We start from the raw sequence: 20,741 nt of genomic DNA, 5'->3' as shown, positions 1-20,741 counted from the left end.
GTTTTGGGTTTCTTATATTACATAATGGCAGGATTTAAATTTTGGTTTATTTCTTAGAAAGTTGGACTTGTTAAGGTTTTGTAACAAAGTTAAAAGATGTATATTTTTTAAAGTTCTTTAAAATTAGTTTGCTTTTATTTCTAAAGCTCCGTATGTTCTGAGATGTTGGTGGTTTGGTTTCTTCAGGTAAAGCAGAAAGCAGCTGGCTTAATAGAAATGGTGGCTTTCCTCCAGAGGAGAACTGAGGATGATGAGAAGGTGCAACATGAAATTGAAAAAGTACTCCGTGAGCTCACCCTGTAATTTGAACCTTTCATTCATGTTCATTTATTCAAAATCTAGGGCTAAATTAGGTTGTGTTATCATGGGGAGAGAATGCTGACTCACTGGTTTTCAGCTGGCACTGGCTTACCTATATTCATGGCTTTATAACTTCTCCTTGAGAAAGTGCATTTTGTTACATAAGACCTTATTTCAGAATGAAATTTGCCTACATGCTCCACTGTTCTTACTGCAAATCGTCAAGTTTTTTTTTACTCTTCAATTTCTGTTTTTCCCTTTTTTAAAATTTGAAGCATAATTGACTTACAAAATTAGTTTCAGATGCGCAACATAGTGATTTGATATTCCTATACATTACTCAACGATCTCCATGATAAGTCGTTACCATCTATCATCACACAAAGTTATGACAATTTTTTTTTTTTTTTTTTGCGGTACGCGGGCCTCTCACCATTGTGGCCTCTCCCGTTGCAGAGCACAAGCCCCAGATGCGCAGGCCCAGCGGCCATGGCTCACGGTCCTAGCTGCTCCGCGGCATGTGGGATCCTCCTAGACCGGGGCACGAGCCCTTGTCCCCTGCATCAGCAGGCGGACTCTCAACCACTGCACTACCAGGGAAGCCCAAAGTTGTGACAATTTTATTGACTATATTCCCTATACTATACCTCACATTCCTGTGACTAGGCAAACTTGGGGAAAATCTTTTATTTTAATCTCCTTCCACACGTGTTCCACAGAAAGAACACGTTTCTGCTGGTAAGTACTTTTAAGCTCAAGCCACACAAGCAAACTGTGTGGAAAATTAAGTAGATATCCAAGAAATTTCCATGTAGATGCCTAAGCAGCTAATATTTTTTCTTCAAGGGAGCTTGTTGTATTTTCCAGAGTAATTGGGATACTGTTTTAAGTCCTTGCTTCACTTTTGGCCATATTTACAGCCACATGGATAAATACTTCTCTGATGTTCCCAAATTCATCATTAAACATCATTTTCAGATCTAGGTGATAAGTAGGAATATGAATTACCTAAAAATAGATTTGATAAGTAGTATGCAGATTAAACATTGTTAATATAATATCAGAGATCAATACACAAAGTCAGAACTTTAACAGATTTGTTATTTGGTAGCATCTCTGTTTTTTCCACTTACATTCAAAACCATATTAATCTTTTCTTAATCATGAAGTAAAACCTTATGAATGTGTTTCTGTCCATACCATTCTTTGAGCAGCCCAAGTGTAATTCCACATCAGTAAGAAGAGGTACCATAGAGACCTCTAGGAAAGCTTGTCATTGGGAAAATATTTTCCACATTAATCTCCAGCATGTTTTCCTTCAACTTAAGGAAAATTAATTTTGAATTTTATATTCAATTTTTATATCAGATATATTTTATCAAATTTATATATCAGATGATCGATGAAATTTGGAATATAAATGTATTACAACTACTTACTTTAAAGTCTTTTTCAATTTAGATTACAGGAAGACAAAGTGAAATTCCAGTTGAATTTGACAATCCAAATCCTCCTTAAACAAGGGCAAGTAGAACTGGAGAATTTCCAGTTACTGCTGGATTATTCTGATGCAATCCTCATCAACAAGAACATAGTTGAAGACTTGAATTCTGTGATTCGGGTAATTCTCATGCTTTAAGGAGAAAAAACCAACATATCACCTGCTATACCAAATATTTTTCATATTCTCCCATTTCTATGGTAAATCATTCTCATTCAGTTGAACCAGTGGTTGCTAACTCTCACTCTACGTTAGAATCACCTGAACAAGTTTACAAATGTGTCCAGACCCCACCCCTAAGCATGGACATTTTTTTAAAGCTTGCCAGGTAATTCTAAGGTAAAAGAAGTTCAGGACCACGGAGTTAAATGTTCATCCTAATATACATACTATTATTTTGTTAGAGTCAATCTCCTCACCTAATGATAAGTTTGATAAGCTTAGAGAATTGATTTCAGACCTTGCTTGTTTTCTGATATAAACATTTAATGTTATAAATTGCCTTCTAAGCACTATTTTAGCTGCATTCTGCAAGTTTTGAAATTTTGTATTTTTATTTTCTTTCCATTTAAAATATTATCTAATTTCCCTTGTAACTTCCTATTAGAAGTTACTATGGGTTATTTAGAAGTGTGTTATTTAATTTCCAAATATTTGAGGATTTTGTGCTATTTGGGAATTATGTGCTAATGTTGCTATACATATTACTTTTATAAATGCTCTTAACCCACAATATATTGTTATTATTGTTGCTATAGATAGTTATCTTTTAGAGTGATGAAAATAAGAAAAAAGCGTTTTCTATTCCCCTCCAATTTCACTATTTCAAGAGATCTTTCTTTGTATAGATTGAAGTTTCTGTCTTGTATTATATACCTTCTACTTAAAAAACTTCTTTTAACAACTGAAGTGCAAGTCTGTCGGTAATAAATTCTCTCTGTTTTTCCTTGTCCGAAATTGATTCACCTCTATTATTGAAAGATATTTTGCTGGGTTCCCTGGATTGACCGGTTCTTTCTTTCTCCCTCTCATTCTTTTCACTTTAAAGGTGTTCATCTTCTTCTGGCTTAACGGAACTTCTGACAAGATGCCTACTATATTTTTTTAATCTTTGTTCCTCTTAAAATAATGTGTCTGCCTTTGAGATTTTTCTCTTTATCTTTGGTTTTCAGCAGTTTGAACATATGTCTAGGAGTGTGTGTGTGTGTGTGTGTGTGTGTGTGTGTGTGTGTGTGTGTGATCCTTTTAATGTACTGTTGACTTTGGTTTGCTAATATTTTGTTCATGATTTTGTCCATGTTCATCAAGGATATTGACCTGTAATTTTCTCTTCTTGTGGTGTCTTTGGCTTTGATAATCAAACAGGTTAATGTTGGCCTCATAAAATGTTTGGAAATATTCCCTCCTTTTCAATTTTTTGTTAAGTGTTTGAGAAGGATTTGTATAAGTTCTGGTATGTTACATTTTCACTTACATTCATTTTAAAATATTTTCTAATATCCCTTATTTCTCTTTTGACCTCACTGATTATTTAATAATGTGGTGTTGAATTTCCACATATTTGTAAATATTCCAGTTTTCTTTCTGTTATTGATTTCTAGTTTCATTCCCTTGTGGTCAGAGCAGATACTTTGTATGATTTCCATCTTTTAACATGTATTAGGATTCATTTTATGGCCTAACATGTGATCTGTATTTGAGAATGTTCCATTTGCACCTGCAAATAATGTGTATTCTGCTGTTATTGAGAGATGAATTCTGTATATGTCTCTTATGTCTAATTAATTTATAGTGTTCAAATCCTCTATTTCTATATTGATCTATATTGATCTATACTTGTTCTATCCATTAGTGGAAGTAAGATATTGAAGTCTCCAATTATGGTTATTAAAATGTCTATTTCTCCTTCAGTTCTGTCAATTTTTGCTTCATATATTTTGAAACTGTTTTTAGGTGCATATATGTTTATAATTGTTATATATTCTTGAAGGATTGGCCTTCTATCAGCATATAAAAGACAATTTTTGTGTTAAAGTTTATTTTGTCTGATGTTAGTATAACTATTCCAGCTGTTTTTTGGTTACAGTTTGCATGGAAGATATCTTTCCATCCTTTCACCTTTGAGCTACTTGTGTCATTGGATCTAAAGTGAGTCTCTTCTAGACAGAATATTATTGGATCTTTTTTTAATCCATTGTGTCTATCTTTGCCTTTTAATTGTAGGCTTTAATGCATTTACATTGAACGTAATTACTGGTAAAGAAGAACTTACTGCTGTCATTTTGGTATTTGTTTTCTGCATGTCATATTTTGTGGTTGTTCAGTCCCTCCATTATTGCTTTCTTTAGTAGATAATTGGGGTTTTTTGCAGAGTACCATTCTGATCCCCTTCTCTTTTCCTTTTCCCTATACCTTTCCTTTTCCGTATGCTTTCTTAGTGGTTACCCCTGGGAATTACAATTGACATCTTAATTTTATAACAGACTAGTTCAAATTAACACCAACTTAGTTTCAGTAGTATGCAAATCTCTGCTTCCATGGAGCTCTGTTTCTCCCCCAGTATGTTATTATTATCATGAATTACATCTTTATATACTGTGTGTCCATTAACATAGATTTTTAATTATTATTTTATGCATTTTTCTTTTAAACCACACAGGAAAAATAGAGTACTTACAAACAAAAATACAAGAATACTGGCTTTTATATTTACCTATGTAGTTACATTTTTTATTTAGGTTGTTTTTTATTTATTTCTTCTGGCTTTGAGTTACTATCTACTTGCTTTTTATTTCAGCTTGAAGGACTCCCTTTAGCAATTCTTGTAGAGCAGTCTAGTAACGATGGACTCCCTCAGTTTTTGTTTATCTCAGGAAGTTTTTAATTCTTCTTCAATTTTTGTTGTTAGGGTAAGAGCAACAACCATCAGATTTGTTGATGGACTGAATGTGAAGGGTCAGGTAAAGAGAGGGATCAAGAATAAATCTTAATATTTTGGCTTTTGAGCAACTGAGAAGGTGATGGTGTCATTCACTGACATGAGAAAGACTGAGGAGATGTAGCCTTGGCTGGGGACATAGGATGAAGAATGTTGGCTTTTGTTAAATTTGAGATACCTATAGAACACCCAGTGGAAATATCTAATAGCCAGAATTCAGGGTTGAGATACATATTTAGGAGTATTCTATATGTAGATCACATATATTTAACTACATATGGACTATTACATATAGATATCTGCATATAGATAATTTATGCCACAAGATTGCTTGAGACCACGTAGGAAGTGGGTAGATAGGAGGAGGGCATTTGGGCCAACACCCGAAGTCCAATTCTGAAAGATCTAGCAGAGAAGGAGTTAAGTGAGGAGACTGAGAAGGAGCTGCCAGTGAGATAGAAGGGAACCTAGAAACCATGAGAGAAACAGTTCCGAGGAGGAGGGAACCATGCACTATGTCAATTACTTGACAAGAGCAGTCTTAGTGGAGGGTTGGGGCAGGAGCTCAATTGCTGATGGCTGAAGAAACAATATGAAGTGAGGAAGTTGAGACCAGGACTATAAAATAAATCTTATGACAAAGTTGACTGAAAGGAAAGGAGAGAGGAGATGTGGTAGTTCGACAGAAGTGTTTCTCAACCTCAGCACTACTGACATTTTGAGCTGGATGATTATTTGTCGGGGAGAGATGTCCTGCGTATTGTATGAAGTTTAGCAGCCTCCCTGGCCTCTACCCACTAGATGCCAGTAGCAATGCCCCCCTACAGTTATGTCAGCCAGAAATGTCCCCAGACATAGTTGAATGTCCCCTGGTGGGGCAATATTTCCCACATTTGGGAAATACTGCTCCAGAGAAATGCTTGACCTTAAGATTTTGGAACTGGCGATGACAAGATCAAGGGTATGATCATGGGAGCTGGGTGGCTGAGCAGGATAGAGAAGAGAGCATTGAAAGTGGGAAATTCAAGGAACTGAGCCCAAGCAGTGACCAAAAGATGAAAATAATTTTTATAAAGAGTAGCAGTTGGTATAGTCTAGTGGCATGAACTTGAAAAAGCTAAGTTCTTGAAGGAGAAGGGAGGAAAAATATAAAACATTAACTGATGGAACTCACATACAAATTTATTTTAGAGACATAGTAGTTTCACTGTTAGCAATCTGGGAGAACAACTCCATGAAAATATTCCTGAACTTCATGTAGGCAATTTGAAATGAAGTACAAAATATCTAGGTGTTTAAATATCATATTTAACCCATTGAATTTTTTTGCTTTTCCACTAGCTACCAACAAGATACTGCTGTGCCTAGCTGCATTAAATTACAATCCTTTATCTATAGTGTCAAGAAGCAGGGCAGACTAGGGGTATAAACGCATACAGATTGGTAGATCGGTGATGTCAAGAGGAGTTCCTGCCTAATCACTGACATAAAAGTAAATTGGCTATGCCATTCAAATGTATCTTACAATCCCTTCTGTTCAGTAACTACCATGCTTTATAGTGATCAGATTGTGCCCATCAAGTAATTTTTTAATATCTACTACATTTTAAGAAAGAGGATAGAATTATCTCTGCATTCCAAGCGTTTTCTAAGAAAAGCATTCAGCTTCAAATATTCTGTATCCTGTATGCAGAATTGTATTATATGAATATCGGAATGTACTTTTTCTTTAAGACTCAAGGACAAAAGAAAGTTGCTAGCATGATGGAAAGTAAAGAAGTCCACAAAGGAATATTTCAGATCGAGTGGGAACATAAGAAAATGGAGATGGAAATGGAAGATCTAAATCAGAAGGCTCGGGATATTCAGATGCTGTTTTTTTCAAGAGATCGTCAAAAGGTAAGTTCTCCCTGCCCCCCACTATATAATTTTAATTTCATTCATTAATGTATTCATTCATTCAACCAGTATTTAATAAGAAGCCTCTGTGACGTCAAGCATGTTCTATGCCAGAAGTAGTTCATAATGTGACTATGAATTCTGTCTGTTTCTTCTGGTAGTTTACATTTGCTGCCTCTGGTTCTTTGTGACCCATTCAGTAGTATAGTTCTGTTTTGCAGCTCACCAAGAATTTCCTAATTGTCAAATCTCGTGGTCCCTTTCCCAGTCATAACCATCCCTGTAGCATTTGTCCATCTTTTTTTTTTGGGCCGTGTGGCATGTGGGATCTTAGTTCCCTGACCAGGGATCGAACCTGCAGTGGAAGCGCGGAGTGTTAACCACTGGACCGCCAGGGAAGTCCATCCATCTTCATTCTTGTTTTTTTTTTTTTTTTGCGGTTCGCAGACCTCTTACTGCTGTGGCCTCTCCCGTTGCGGAGCACAGGCTCCGGACGTGCAGGCTCAGCGGCCATGGCTCACGGGCCCAGCCGCTCCGTGGCATGTGGGATCTTCCCGGACCGGGGCATGAACCCGTGTCCCCTGCATCGTCAGGCGGACTCTCAACCACTGCGCCACCAGGGAAGCCCCATCTTCATTCTTAATTGCCCATTGTTTTGGCTTTAATCATCCCTGTTTTCTCCTGTATTTCTTCCAACATGTCAGACCACTCTGCCTCTTTTCCTCATTTCTCTTTTGTTTCTCTTAAGTATAGCTATTTTTAAGATTCTGCCCCCAGCTCTGTGTTTCTTTCCATGCCCTCTCCTTTGATGATTTCTCTTTTTCTGACTTTCATGATCACTGCTAAGACTCATCCAAGCTTTCTGGACTCCAATTAAATTCCAATTCCAATCTAAGCTCTCTGAACCTGACCTTTCTCAAGCTCTATTTCTGTATTTCCTACTTCCCAACAGCTCCTCTTCTTATTTTGCTTATTTCTGTTCTTTCAGCCATTCACTCAGGGTTAAAGTTGTTGTCCTCTTTGATTCCTCTCTTTCCCTTGTCTTCCAAGTCTTGACTAGTTTATCCATTTACTCCCTCATTCTCTATGCCCACTGCCTTTACCTTGCTTCAGTCCTTCCTTTTCAATGGTTTAGAGTATTTTATAATAATCTCCTAACTAGTCTCTTGACCTTGGGTTTTTCTCTTCTAATTATACTGTATACTGCTGTCACATTCCTATTCAGGTCTAATAACATTACTACTCTGCTCAAACATTTTAAAGTTCCTCTTCTTACCTGGCACATGAATTCTGAAATCCTTAAGTGGCGTTCAGTGTCCTTCAAATTATCTTTTGAAATTCATTCCCACTGTTCCTCTTACACATCAGTATTCTCAAACCAAACTGATTTTATATTCCAGGATTCTACCTCTGTGCCTTTGCTTATACTGGTTCTTCTACCTGCAATATTTTTCCGCATTTTTTTTTCACATCCCTAATCTATCTGTTTTTCAAGGTCTGGTTTAAATGCCACCTCATCCATAAAGCCTTTTGATTTCCCCAGTTCAGAGAAACCATGGCCCAACTCAAACCACCTTTTAATTTGCATGTCACCTTACATACATTCTGGCAACTAATCATACTACACGTTCTCTTTTTCTTGAAGTCTCTGTCATGTTATCTATCTTTGTTATCTCCCTCAGTATCTTTAACTGGGATATTGTTAATATGGGACTTAATGAGACACTCTCAAATGAGACACAATAAATATTTGGTGAGTTGAATAAGTGAATGAATGAATGAGAAGATAAACTCTAGGCATTTGTAACTATTAGTATATAGATGAGTGTATCAATAGCCAAATATAAGTAAATAGCATGACACTAAAGTCAAGTCAATCCTAACTTGGACAGATAATTTTTATGAGAAACAGTAACTTTCAAAACTAAGATAATCTTTATAAAATTATCTACTGAAAGAAATAGAGAAAAATATCCTTACATACATTGTGGGTTTTTTTTCCCCTCTTAAAGTACCTAAATGAACCAAACTATGAGACTATGATTGCCATTCAGATTGGAGTAATGGAGCAAACCATTGCTGTTTTAGATAAGGTAGGTCTCAAGGATACTGATCATTATAATTCCAGTAGTTGTGAAAGATTTGAACAAAGTAATAGTTTGCAAATCATGAATTCAAATAGAACCTACCAAAATCTTGCTCTTTTATACTGATATTCAGGATGTAATTAGAGGTCTCTAAATAGTGTCTTTGTAACTGTAACCAATGTGGTAGCCTGAAGCACTTCTTTTTTTTTAATTTTTATTTTATATTGGAGTATAGTTGATGAACAGCGTTGTGTTAGTTTCAGGTGTACAGCAAAGTGATTCAGTTATACATATACATGTATCTATTCTTTTTCAAGTTCTTTTCCCATTTAGGTTATTGCAGAATATTGAGCAGAGTTCCCTGTGCTATACAGTAGGTCCTTGTTGCTTATCTATCTTAAATATAGCAGTGTGTATATGTCAACCCCAACCTACCAATCTATCCCTCTCTCCCTTCCCCCAGTAACCATAAGTTTGTTCTCTAAGTCTGGGAGTCTGTTTCTGTTTTATAAATAAGTTCATTTGTATCATTTTTTTAAGATTCTGCCTATAAGCAACATCATATTATATTTATCTTTCTCTGTCTGACTTACTTCACTTGGTAAGATAATCTCCAGGTCCATCCATGTTGCTGCAAATGGCATTATTTCATTCTTTTTAATGGCTGAGCAATATTCCATTGTATGTATGTACCCCATCTTCTTCATCCATTCATCTGTCAGTCATTTAGGTTGTGAAGCACTTCTTTTAACATTTGAATTAACCCCTTGGGAGATATCAGAGTGTAGGTGAATTTCCTGTTTCACATTAGGTTACCTAAGATTTATGTAGTAGAAGTGTTGATAGTCTTTCCTTTGCATTGTAAAGGCTTTGTTTTACCCTAATTGCCTAACAATGCTCAGCTTTGAGTGTTTAACATACATAAGATGGAAACAAAGTAATCTCAAGGCTATGTGTTTTTTAAATCTTCTCTTATTTCTAAGAATATACAAATTTTTTTCTAAAATGTGTATCAACATACCATTCTATCTTTCAACAAATAATTTAAGCACCCACTATGTGCAGGTATTATGCTAGGTACTAGGGATATGATGGTAAGATGTCCTACTGATGACAATGTATTTAAATTTTAAGAATAATGTCTTTATAAAATATATTTTTTTCAAAATTATTTCTGTGGGGTGTCATGGGAACAAAAATTTCAGACCCACAAAAAGAATGTGGAAAGCTGCAAAAAGCTGCTTAAAAAACTGAGAAGGTACAGCAATCAAAAAGATGTAGCAAATTATACCCTAAGCTGCAATTTACGAGAAGAACTGGTGGCTGTCTCAGAGAGAAAAGACATCTGTAATGCAGTGGGTAAGATTTTTTTCTTTAATCAACTGTCAGTTTCTTTAAAAGTGATCATAATTCCTAAAATCTGTACAGTGGTTATAAAGCTACCAGTATTTGTTCCATATGTTTAATTGATTCTGAGTGCTGTTTCTGTATTTAAAAGTATAGATAATAATCCAAATAATTCCTTCTTCTTCATTTCTGGGATAAGGGTCTACACTGACTTGTGAAAAGATTGCCAAAGAACGATATGAAAACATGATGCAACAGCAAAAGTTAACAAAAATTTCAAAAGAACAAGCTGAGCAGATTTCAATACTACAGGCTGAAGTTGAAAGATTAAGGATGAAAACATTTCCTGCTTTCGTTCAAATGTAAAACTGCTGGTGGGAAACATAAGACCAAATCAGTCATTTTAAAAATAATTTCATTTGGTTAAAATGATTTCTGTCTCTCTTATATAAGGAAATTTAAGTAGAGTCTCCTCTTAGTGGCATATTTTTAATAGCAAATTGATTGATTTTAGCCTTAGTCATTATAAAAATGTCCTGCATGAATAAATGTCTAAAATAACACGAATGATTTTTATTCAAGAATGAACACGATTTTAGCTCAGAATATATTCAAGATCTATTTTATTAAGTCTTAATTTGATCAAAAATTATTTTCACAGTAGTAATATAGAAAGTCTTAAAGACAAAAAATTATTTTTAGCCACTACTGGTATTTCTAATTTTATAAAATTACCAGAAATGTTATGAGATTATGAATGATTTTTATCTTTTATACTTTTCTGTATTTCCCATTTTCTTCAGTAAGCATTTCTCTATCATCAGAAAAAAAATTAATAGAATGTTTAAGATGATTCCCTGTCCTACCAATGGGAACGAGGCGAATTGTTTACTTTTACCAAGCCCTAAATCACTTGTAAATTACAACATATTTTCTTCTACATAGACGTTCTACATAAACATGACATAATCTTCTATATTCATATGTATTTGCAACAGAACTTAATTTTGTGCCCCACATGATAGTTTAGTAAACAGAAAAAAAAGCATTTTCTCATTTTGTGATATTGTGATTTATAATAAGAAATATATATATTTGGTCTCCGACACCATTCCTGGCACAGAGATCCTAAAACCCTCGGAATTTCCTAAGTGATGAGAGAGGTACAGGTGTCTTGTTATGTTAATGAGGTGACTTTTGGATTGCACCTAAGGATGGGGGCTGTCTGCCAGGAGAACCAACCCTGTGTCCCAACCTCCCATCCACCCACCCACCCTTACGCACACCCACCCCCCACCCCCACCTCTAGGAAGGGTAAACGGGCTGGAAGTTGAATTGATCACCGATGACCAATGATTTAATCAATTGTGCCTATGTAATGAGGTCTCCATAAAAGCCCAGAAGGACAAGGTTTGGAGAGTGTACCCAGAGAGAGCAAGCAAGTCTGAGCTTTTCACCATAACTTGCCTTATGCATCTCTTCCATCCCGAGGTTCCTGAGTTAGATCCTTTTATAATAAAATGGTAATCTGATAAATAAAATGTTTCTCTGCGTTCTATGAACCACTCTAGCAAATTAACTGAACCCAAGGAAGGAGGGAGTCTTGGGAACCTCTGACTTATTGCCAGCCGGTCAGAAGCACAGGTAACAATCTGGTTTTTCAAATGGCATCTGAAGTGGAGGGCAGTCTTGTGGGACTGAGCCCTTAACTTGTAGAATCTGATGCTATCTCCAGATAGATGTGTCAGAATTGAGTTGAATTGTAGGACATCCAGATGGTGTTTTGAGAATTGCTTGGTGTGGAGAAACAGACACACACAAAGGAATTTGGTGATCAGAATTCTTACATTTCCATGAAATAGTTTATCACTTTATTCATGTAGATGATGATAAATAAGTAATGAGAAGATTAACTGCTCAGAAAACTGCTTTGCCTTTCCATAGCCTATGGACTGCTGCATTCCAAGGTAATACCATTGGGATCATGAACCACAATCTCCAAAGGGTGTCAATGTCTCAATGTTCTGCACTTTGTGAATTAAATGTTAAGTTTAATTAGTAACACCATATCCAATGTACACTGGTGTAGGTAAAGCAAGAGAGCAATTATAAAACATTCTATTTAGAAAAAAAAATTTAGAAGTTTTAAAACCTTCTATTTAGAAATTGCCAGGATAGTACCATAATTGATCACCTGTATAGTGATCAGTGGTGGGAATGGTAAGGAAAATAGAACCAACATCATTTTGACAGCTCCCCCCCCTTAGACCTAGAATGATTCCTGAAGTAGTCGATTTGGCTGATTAAGCAGGGTAGTGCCTATTGGTAACATTTCCATGTCACCTAAGTTAGCTACTGGAGCCTCCATTTGCTACTAAGGCAAGGCCACAAATTTCGCTGGACAGTGCTCTGTGGATTCCCAGGTCTTAACAGCCTGTTTCGTTTCTTAGTGTCTACCCTGAGTGATTCTGGCAATGCTCCTTGCTTGAATGCCTCAGCTTTGAGGCATAGAGTGGAGGTTAGCAAGAGCCTCTTGCCCCCAGGCTGTATTCTAGTAGCAGCACTTTCAACAAGAGGCATCTTCTGCTTTGGGGTTATTGGCAGGTGCTTTGGAAGGGCACATGGGTCATGGAACCCAGTCCTCTCTCTTGATATGTTTATGGTACTGATTCCTCTCAGCTTCTGCTGAACTAAGAGCAATTATATTTGTATTTTTATAGCCCTTTAAGATATTATCTATATTATCAAGTAGTAATATATATAATTAATTGGGTCAAACATAACATGGTTATGAGCTCTGTTGCTGGGTTGCTTGGGTTCAATTCTGACTGTCACTAAATAACTACTTAATCTTAAAATTTCCTCATCTTTAAAACTGGGATGTTGATAATTGTAAAACTCAAATGAGTTAACATACTTTTAAAACTGGCACAAAGCAAGTGCTAAGTGTTAGCTTTCATTTTAATGAATAAAAATAATTCTTATTCAGTAGTTCTTAATAAATATATCCTATTAAATGGAGGTAAAATTCAATAGAAATTATTAAAAAGGGGACTGCTTCATGGGCACCCCTAGGCCCCAAACTCTCCCATAAGCCCCATCCATACTCCATGATCCACCTCCTCTTGTAGAAGTGCTCACTGAGCTGTTGGAGCCCTCAGCACCTAGCCAATGCCTTAGAAATCCCCATTGCTATACCACCAACTGCTCCCCAACTCTCCCAAAACCAGAGTCCCATTGATGCTGTAGTTCCCCCAAATGGACGTGTAAGGGTGACTCCAGGGGATGTGCTAGTCAGTAATGGGCAGCTGCAGTCAAATGCTGGCAACCATCACCAGGGAAACCACTTCTCCTGCCACATTTAGGACCTCTGGCTGAGCAGCAAGAAGCAGTGGAGGCTGGTCAGCACAGCTTCCCAGGGATGCCCATCTGGGAATCCCAGAGCCAGGGAAGGCCAGTCCTCTTGGGTTCACAGAAGCCAATGACAATGGCAGTGTCTAGAAGGCAAGAATTGAGGCTGGGGTGAGGGGTAGGTTACTGGCATGGGCATTAACAATTAGAATGCATGCAAGAGCAGGGTCTTGATATGCCAACATTAATAGTCTGTTGGATCACGGGGAAGGACTGGGCTGAGAGTAAGGAGCAGCTGGGGGCGGAGGGGGGAAGCTTAGGGTAGTGGCTGCTTACCAAGTAGTAGGGAAGTACTTTTCTTTTAAGATTGGGGGAAAAAAAACCCACAACTAAGTAAAGCTGTCTCAGCCCTTAAAAGGACCCAAGAGACTGGAAACCAGAACCAAGAAGCCACTGACCCACAAAGTTCTCTCTCCGTCATCTCTGCCTTCCTCTGTAAGGGCAGACTTAAGCACACCAGCTTTTCTGCTTTCAAGTTCACATACAACAGCTCCAGCCACAAAAAGAGATGGGCTTTCTTTTCTTGAGCTCAATTCCGAATTCTCAAGGACTGGGATGCTTGGGTCCATCTATGGCCAGGATGACAGATAACGGACAACATGGCAGCCAGAACCCCAACCCAGTGAAGGTGGGTTTCTGACTGAGGAGTCACTGTTAATGGAGTAGATACGCTAGCTTTTTACCTATTTCACAGATAAAACTAGAAAGGTAGATGAATGTAAAAGGCCCTGTATGCCGTGATGCCCTGAAGTGGGTGATGAGGACATGTGGTTTTATAAGAAATAGATGATCACTTCACTAACTGAGATGACGAATACAAGTAACAAATTTGAAGAGACAGAAACTAATGTAATTTTGAACATATGAGTTTACCTGCTAGACCATCCAGATGGAAATATGTGGTAAATGGGTGGAAACAAAGGAGAGGCATAAACTTAGGAGAGGCAGGCATTTTCAGACAAGTTTCGGTTTAGACATTCACTAGATGGACTGTTTTTTCACATTTAAAATAAAACTTTTACCACAATAAACAGAACAATGTATTAAAACTCACTTCCACAGTTGTCCAAATTATTTTTTTAATCATGATTTAATTTAAAAAAATTTTTTCACCTTTCTTTAACTGTCAAGTTTTCTTTGGCAAATTTATTCAAAACACTAAATTTTCATTTTAGAACCTAGTTTATACTTATATAACAAAGGCCCTAAATTGATCCAGGTTCACCAGGATACCGTTCTCTAAGCCCTAATGGTTTACATCTTCCTTTTAAAATGTATAAATATCTTTTAATTACATTGTCATCCACAAAGACATTCTGGAGAAAAAAATTATGAATTAAACACCTATAAATTCTTCTTCATTTCTGTTATAGTGTAGCAATTTATCATCTAACCCATAGTGGTCTATCAGCTGAGTAAGGCTTAGTTTCTTGTTCTCCTCAGACATAGCTGACTGCAGCTCATAAAGCAACAGCTGGCTACAGCTTCTCCACTTCTTTATTAACATCTGTAACTGAGACAGGTCATTCTGAAACAGAAAAAAAAAAAAAGACATAAATGTGTGTCAGTAACTAGATAGCCATCCTAACTTACTTAATGAAAGTTGTCAAATCAGTCGATGAGTAGTAGGTTTAAAGGGTAACACATTTGGACATAAATGGGACTTCTACCCAGGAAAAAAGTAGGATGGTTTTAAGTAACTATCACTCAAATTGAGTTCTATGGCTGTTTTGTTTGGTAGAAGCTCTGGGCTATCCTTACCCTCAGGGAAAAATCGAATCATTAAATAGGGCAAAACTATGTAAAGAAGCAACAATATGGGTTAAAAAAAACAATCTACTTTTTCTACCGCAGCTGTACTTTAAAAAATGATATTTAAATTAATATTTTTCAATGTCACTATCTCATAAAACTCAAGTAGTTATATTTAGAGAAGTCCTAAAAATTCAAGAGAGCAAATAAGATACAGTATTCCATCATTTATGACACATTGCTGGGGAAGAAGGCGCAATTGCAATATACATGAATGATCCAGGTAAGTGAGGGTCATCTTCTTCCAAGTGCCCAAATTCTATTTTCTTCAACCTTATCTGGGTTGAAATCTAAAATCTAATATATATTTGTTGTTTTCTTAAAGAAAATGCTCGGAATATTTTAATAATTTGTTACACATAATTGAATAACAAAAGATCATTACTAAAATTACTTTTCATTGTACTCTGTGGTCCATTTTTAGCTTTTTTTCTCATTCACTGTCACTGTTGCTTCTGTTCTCATTGCCACTTGCAGCTAACATTTGAAGCTTCTAATACTGCTGTGGGCTGGAAACTAGATAGAAAGCTTCAACTGCATATGAAATAAGGGCTGGGACTTTTAAAAGTTATACCTGGTGTTTAGAGGCCTCTTCTGCTCTACTCTAAATCTATGACATATTTGAGTTAAAGCTGTTGGAAGCCAGGTTTCTGGATACTTGGCTTACTTCTTATTATGCTAAAATAAATTTTTCTTTTTGAAATACTTTCCTACCATTTATCTAAAAATAAAAAAATTAATTAGGCAATGGTTCTGAAATTCTTCTTACCTTTGATCTATACATTTTGACTAGTTTTAGCCTCCGAAGAAGTTCTTCTTTCTCCTGAATCTGCTTCACCAATTTTGCTTTTTCTTTGTTTAATCCATGTTTGGGAAGATTCTCACTCATAAAGTCATTCTGGAGATCACTGCATGACTCAGAATCAAGTGATTTAGATGCACATGCATTGATATTCTTGAAGGTATTTTTCAAATATGTACTTTCTTCAAATTCACTGTCTATGTGTTTAAAATTTTCTTGAAATTCCAAACAGTTTTGTTCTGTTGAAGGTGCTGGTTTCTCTGAAAAGGTCTGATCATTTTCTTCACTCTCTACTTTAAGTCGTTTTACCACACCATAACAAGAATTAAATGAAGATCTAGTTTTCCTTAATCGTTCCCTAAGGGTTGCACTCATAGGCTGAAAAAGGCATCAAACGTTAATAATGTTAATCAAGACTTGATATAAATAAATCTACTAGAAATCAAGACCTTACGTTTCTATGGCAGACACCACTAGATGACTTTCTGTCTCCATATATCTAAAGAAACCATCACAAAATATCTTTAGTTCCTGTAAGCTCCACTAAGTTTTAACCCCTTTTTATATTAGCAGAGCTGGCACCCTTCTAAAACAGTGCTGAAACACTTATCTCAGTAATCACAAACATTTGTTCAGCAATTGTCCCAAGCCTGACATGGTTAGGTGCTTCAGAGTTACAAATTAAGGAAACGACCTAGATCTTTCCCCCAAAGACCTTCATGATGTCAGATTCAAACTTCCTGTTTGGAATGCTGTAAAAACTTGAACTGAAACTAAATGAAAATAATTGGGTCAAGATGAAAATTTGAGGGGAAGGTCCAATACATTATCTAAGGGTTAAGACCTAAAATTATGTTAATAAAATTTTTACTTACTAATTTACACATTACGTTAACTGACAATGTTCAGTAGACTTGAAACCACCATTGCCACAATACTTAGAAATATAGACTAGATCCACTGAAAGAACTAAGATTTTCATACTTGTTTTCTTGAACTGCTTGTACGAGGAGACGGTGGATTGGCACCAGCCTGTGGAGTGCTAGGTAACACCACAGCTGAGGCTGATGGACTTTCCATCTTGAAATCTTGCTTTACTTCTAAAAAACAAAAAATAATCACAAAACGGAAATCAAATTAACCCACACCTCTATATATTCCTTAATTTTTATCAAAGAATTTTTTATTGTTTTACATAACATCACCAAGTAAGCCAGCCAACTTCCGTCTTTCACTTAGTTGTGATTCATTCTTGCTTTTTTTTTTTTTCAGTTTTCCATTTACCTTCCTAAATCGGATTGTGTTGCTCATTATGGTGACTACTAGTTTTTTTCATGACAAGTTAACTAGCTAGCATCTCATATGAACAACTCCACATTTGTTTTTATTGATGGATAAAATCTGACAAAAATCCTCAAAATCTGCCAAATTCGGGGCGGTGAGTTGGATAACAACTTTGGATAGTCAGGAATTCTTTAATTTCATTACGCCAGCTTCACAATGAAAGGAAATGTAACTGAAATCTTGACTCAAAAAAACATAATCAGACCTGTCACGCTACCCTAAATCCTAAAGGCTGTGTGCCTAAAACAAATGACCCTCCAGGCCTGAGGAACAAGGAGCCCAAGCACAGGTAAACTTCCTCCTGTCTGCATCGTTTTCGATTAAGCAGCTAAGAGACCCTGAAAAGGAGAGACTGAAGTTTGCTTCTCAAACAAAGGCCATGAAACTTTACCGGGAAAAATACCACAGGGAGTCCTCCCTCCCCTCCCGCCACTACAGCAAGCCTTCGAGAGACCCCAGGCCTGAGGTGGAGCTGAGAGGTTCCCTGACCAGGGAAAGGGAGCGCTACTCGACTCCCCACCCAATCCCCGAAGAAGTCCAGTTCTCAGACGCCCACTCCATGCCCAGCACGCTACCTCTCTCCGCCATGCCCGGAGAGCGTAGAGAACTAACCCGGCTGCTGCCGGCAGCCGGGAGCCTGAGAGGCGGGGCCGCACGGGAGGCGGAAGAGACCCGCGATTGGCCAGATTGACTGACGCGCGCAGCTCCACTCAGCCCCGCGCCCGGAGCGGCGGGACTGCGCGCGCGCGGCCGCGAGCCTCCGCAAGGGAGCGGGGCGAGGCCGCGCGGGAGGGGCCGAAAAGCGTGATTGGCCAGGTTGACCGAGGCGCGTAGCTCTGCTCCGCCCAGCGCCCGAGAGCTGTGGACTCCGCGCGCGTGCGCGCGCGCGCGCGGCCGGAATCCTTCGCAGCAGTCGGGTGCTCTCCGAAATGAGCTTAAAACGAGTAACCGATTCCGGGAGGGGCGCGCTTTTATTCACGGCTTCCCCTCCCTCCTCTCTCCTTGCTTCGCCTTCCCTTCCTGCTTCCTAGTTTTTGTGTGTTTGTGAAGGACGCCTGAGAATGCCCCTCCCGTTCTCCTGGCTCCCGTCAGTCCCTTCTCCGCGCTCCCCCCAGCAAAGGCCTTTCCTCAGACTTCCTGGGACCCAGAGCCGCGCGGCGGGCTGTGTGTTAAATTTACAGCTTGTGAACTCCAAAGGCAGAGACCACGAAAGAGCAGCGCGGGGTTCAATGGCCTGTTGACAGTCAAACAAGTTAGCAGTCTCTCTGAGAGCCCCGGCGGATGCAGTTGAGCTCTTTTGTAGCCTTCGTTGCCGCAAACTGCGGTCCCGCCACGGGTTTTCTGCCGGATCTACCTCAAAAGTTAGATTTCTTAGCTTGGCTTCGAATCTTGTCAAATCTGAGAGAAAATGTAGCCCAAGGAAATCTGTTATGGTGCAACACAGGATGCAGAACAATCACTTAATAAGATTGGGTTGGTCCAGAATTGGGGTGATTGAGGCAGATAGGGCCCTGGCTGAATACTGGGCAGCGGCATCCTCAGTCGAAAATAATCCTCCTCGTTTCCTGTGTGGTGATGTTCCGTTGCTCTGCAACAACAAAGTTAACTAAGTTGGAGCCCTGGGTTTAGGAAAAGACAGTTGAGTAATTTCTGAGTCGCGTGGAAGTTGGGAATTTTAACGGGCCAGTGTTTCGAATCCCAGTGAATGGCCATTTTAAACGTTGACCCTGTCTTTTTACTAACATCTGATAGTAATGGCTTAGAGGTAGCTAGGATCCAGAAGGAATTCACTGAGTGCTAAACAGTGGGATGTAAATATAGAACCTGAAGACAACCTAATACAGTGATTAAGGACATCAATGTTGGAGTCAAATTGCCTAGGTTCAAATCCCAGCACCATCATTTTGTGTGCTTTGTAAGGTAGTGTCGCTGTGCCTCGGTTTCCTCATCAATAAAGTGGGGATAATATTATCAACCTCCTAGGGTTTGGAGAATTAAATGAGCATTCATGACAGGCAGTGAAAAGCAGCAGTAGGTATCTAAGAAGCACTCGATAGTTATGCTAGAGATGCAACTATATTCACCATTCCCTAATTGATCTAAAGGAATGCATCATATAATCCTTTCACCCCTTCACTTACCTCCCCAAAAAAGGCCACAGATTTTTTTAAAAGATGCTGTGATGTGTAGGACACCTCACCACATAAGCCATAAATAGCAGAAGACTTGGAGCTTCCACATATAATTGATAATATATTCTGATCCTTCTAAATTTTTCAAAAAGTATGTAAATTAATCTCAAGGAATTTACAAAATGAGAGAACTCATGATTTTGTGATACAGGTGTTATTCACCTCAGCAAGCCACAGGTCCCAGTCTGTACATTTATTTCTCCCTTTACTCATCCATTGGCATCAGTTACACTGAAAAAAAGCGGAGTGATTTGTCCTGAAGCATAATGCACACTCTGCATATTCTTTACACTTTGGGTTGGGTTGTTTTTATGATTCCCTAAAATAAGCTGCTCCAAAAGCCTTTTATCATTATAACCTAAGCTTAGAGCTGTGTTTTTGCTGGCTCCATAAAGGAAAACAACATCTTGCCTAGCAAAAGTTCTGACTTGCTTATTATGTGAACTGGTATATTATAAGGGATTGTTTTAGCCAGATTTTCAGAGAACTTCAGAACATGTACTCAGAAGAACCTGTATTTCAGAAATGTGCATTTGTTGACCTACATCTCAGACTTTCACGTGTTGTTAGAATTGAATGATTTTCCCAAATACAAGTTTGCATTTTACTTACTCCCATTGTGTACCAAAATGGAAACATACCTTTCACTCTCAATTTAGTGTAAGGGATCTGGAATATAGCCCCTATAGTTTTCATTGTACCTTTAGATAAAGCCTAGCAACCATTTCCATGTCTTTAGGAACTTGAAATCTACTGGCCTATTAGGAGTTTGTTGTTTCTGACACATGACATTGTATGTTTCATCTGAAACTTTTTTTAAATCTTTTTTTAAAATTTGTTTATTTTATTTTTGGCTGCGTTGGGTCTTCGTTGCTGCGCGCAGGCTTTCTCTAGTTGCGGCGAGCAGGGGCTACTCTTCGTTGCGGTGCGCGGGCTTCTCATTGCAGTGGCTTCTCGTTGCGGAGCACATGCTCTAGGCGCGCGGGCTTCAGTATTGTGGCACGTGGGCTCTAGAGCGCAGGCTCAGTAGTTGTGGCGCACGGGCTTAGTTGCTCCACGGCATGTGGGATCTTCCTGGACCATGGCTCGAACCCGTGTCCCCTGCACT

At 38.1% G+C, this 20,741-nt stretch overlaps 2 protein-coding genes across 3 annotated transcripts in view; one reads left to right on the top strand and one right to left on the bottom strand.

The window, feature by feature from the left end:
• CFAP43 (cilia and flagella associated protein 43) overlaps positions 1–12,947 on the top strand; it is a 102,958-nt gene extending 90,011 nt beyond the window's left edge. The window contains exons 33-38 of the mRNA XM_033421075.2: positions 187–299; positions 1,762–1,921; positions 6,474–6,638; positions 8,651–8,731; positions 9,931–10,084; positions 10,272–12,947. Of these exons, the coding sequence (XP_033276966.1) occupies positions 187–299; positions 1,762–1,921; positions 6,474–6,638; positions 8,651–8,731; positions 9,931–10,084; positions 10,272–10,438 (840 nt within the window). The 3' untranslated portion in view covers positions 10,439–12,947. The remainder of the gene's footprint in view (positions 1–186; positions 300–1,761; positions 1,922–6,473; positions 6,639–8,650; positions 8,732–9,930; positions 10,085–10,271) is intronic.
• A 1,598-nt stretch (positions 12,948–14,545) lies between these two features.
• SFR1 (SWI5 dependent homologous recombination repair protein 1) lies at positions 14,546–18,039 on the bottom strand. Of its 2 annotated transcripts, none has more exons than XM_033421081.2 (4): positions 18,017–18,039; positions 17,082–17,197; positions 16,065–16,475; positions 14,546–15,011 (listed from the first exon to the last, which is right to left on the bottom strand). In XM_033421081.2, exons 1-4 carry the CDS (start codon positions 18,027–18,029, stop codon positions 14,820–14,822), a joined length of 732 nt encoding a protein of 243 aa, XP_033276972.1. In that variant the 5' UTR covers positions 18,030–18,039; the 3' UTR covers positions 14,546–14,819. The 2 variants fall into 2 exon arrangements, with proteins under 2 accessions (XP_033276972.1, XP_033276971.1); XM_033421080.2 differs by having other exon boundaries at positions 17,303–18,034.
• Positions 18,040–20,741: the final 2,702 nt, after the last annotated feature.

Source organism: Orcinus orca, chromosome 14 (genome assembly GCF_937001465.1).
Source record: "Orcinus orca chromosome 14, mOrcOrc1.1, whole genome shotgun sequence".
Lineage (NCBI taxonomy): Eukaryota > Metazoa > Chordata > Mammalia > Artiodactyla > Delphinidae > Orcinus > Orcinus orca.
The sequence above is the reverse complement of the archived record's forward strand: the minus strand, read 5'-3'. Positions and strand labels throughout refer to the sequence as shown.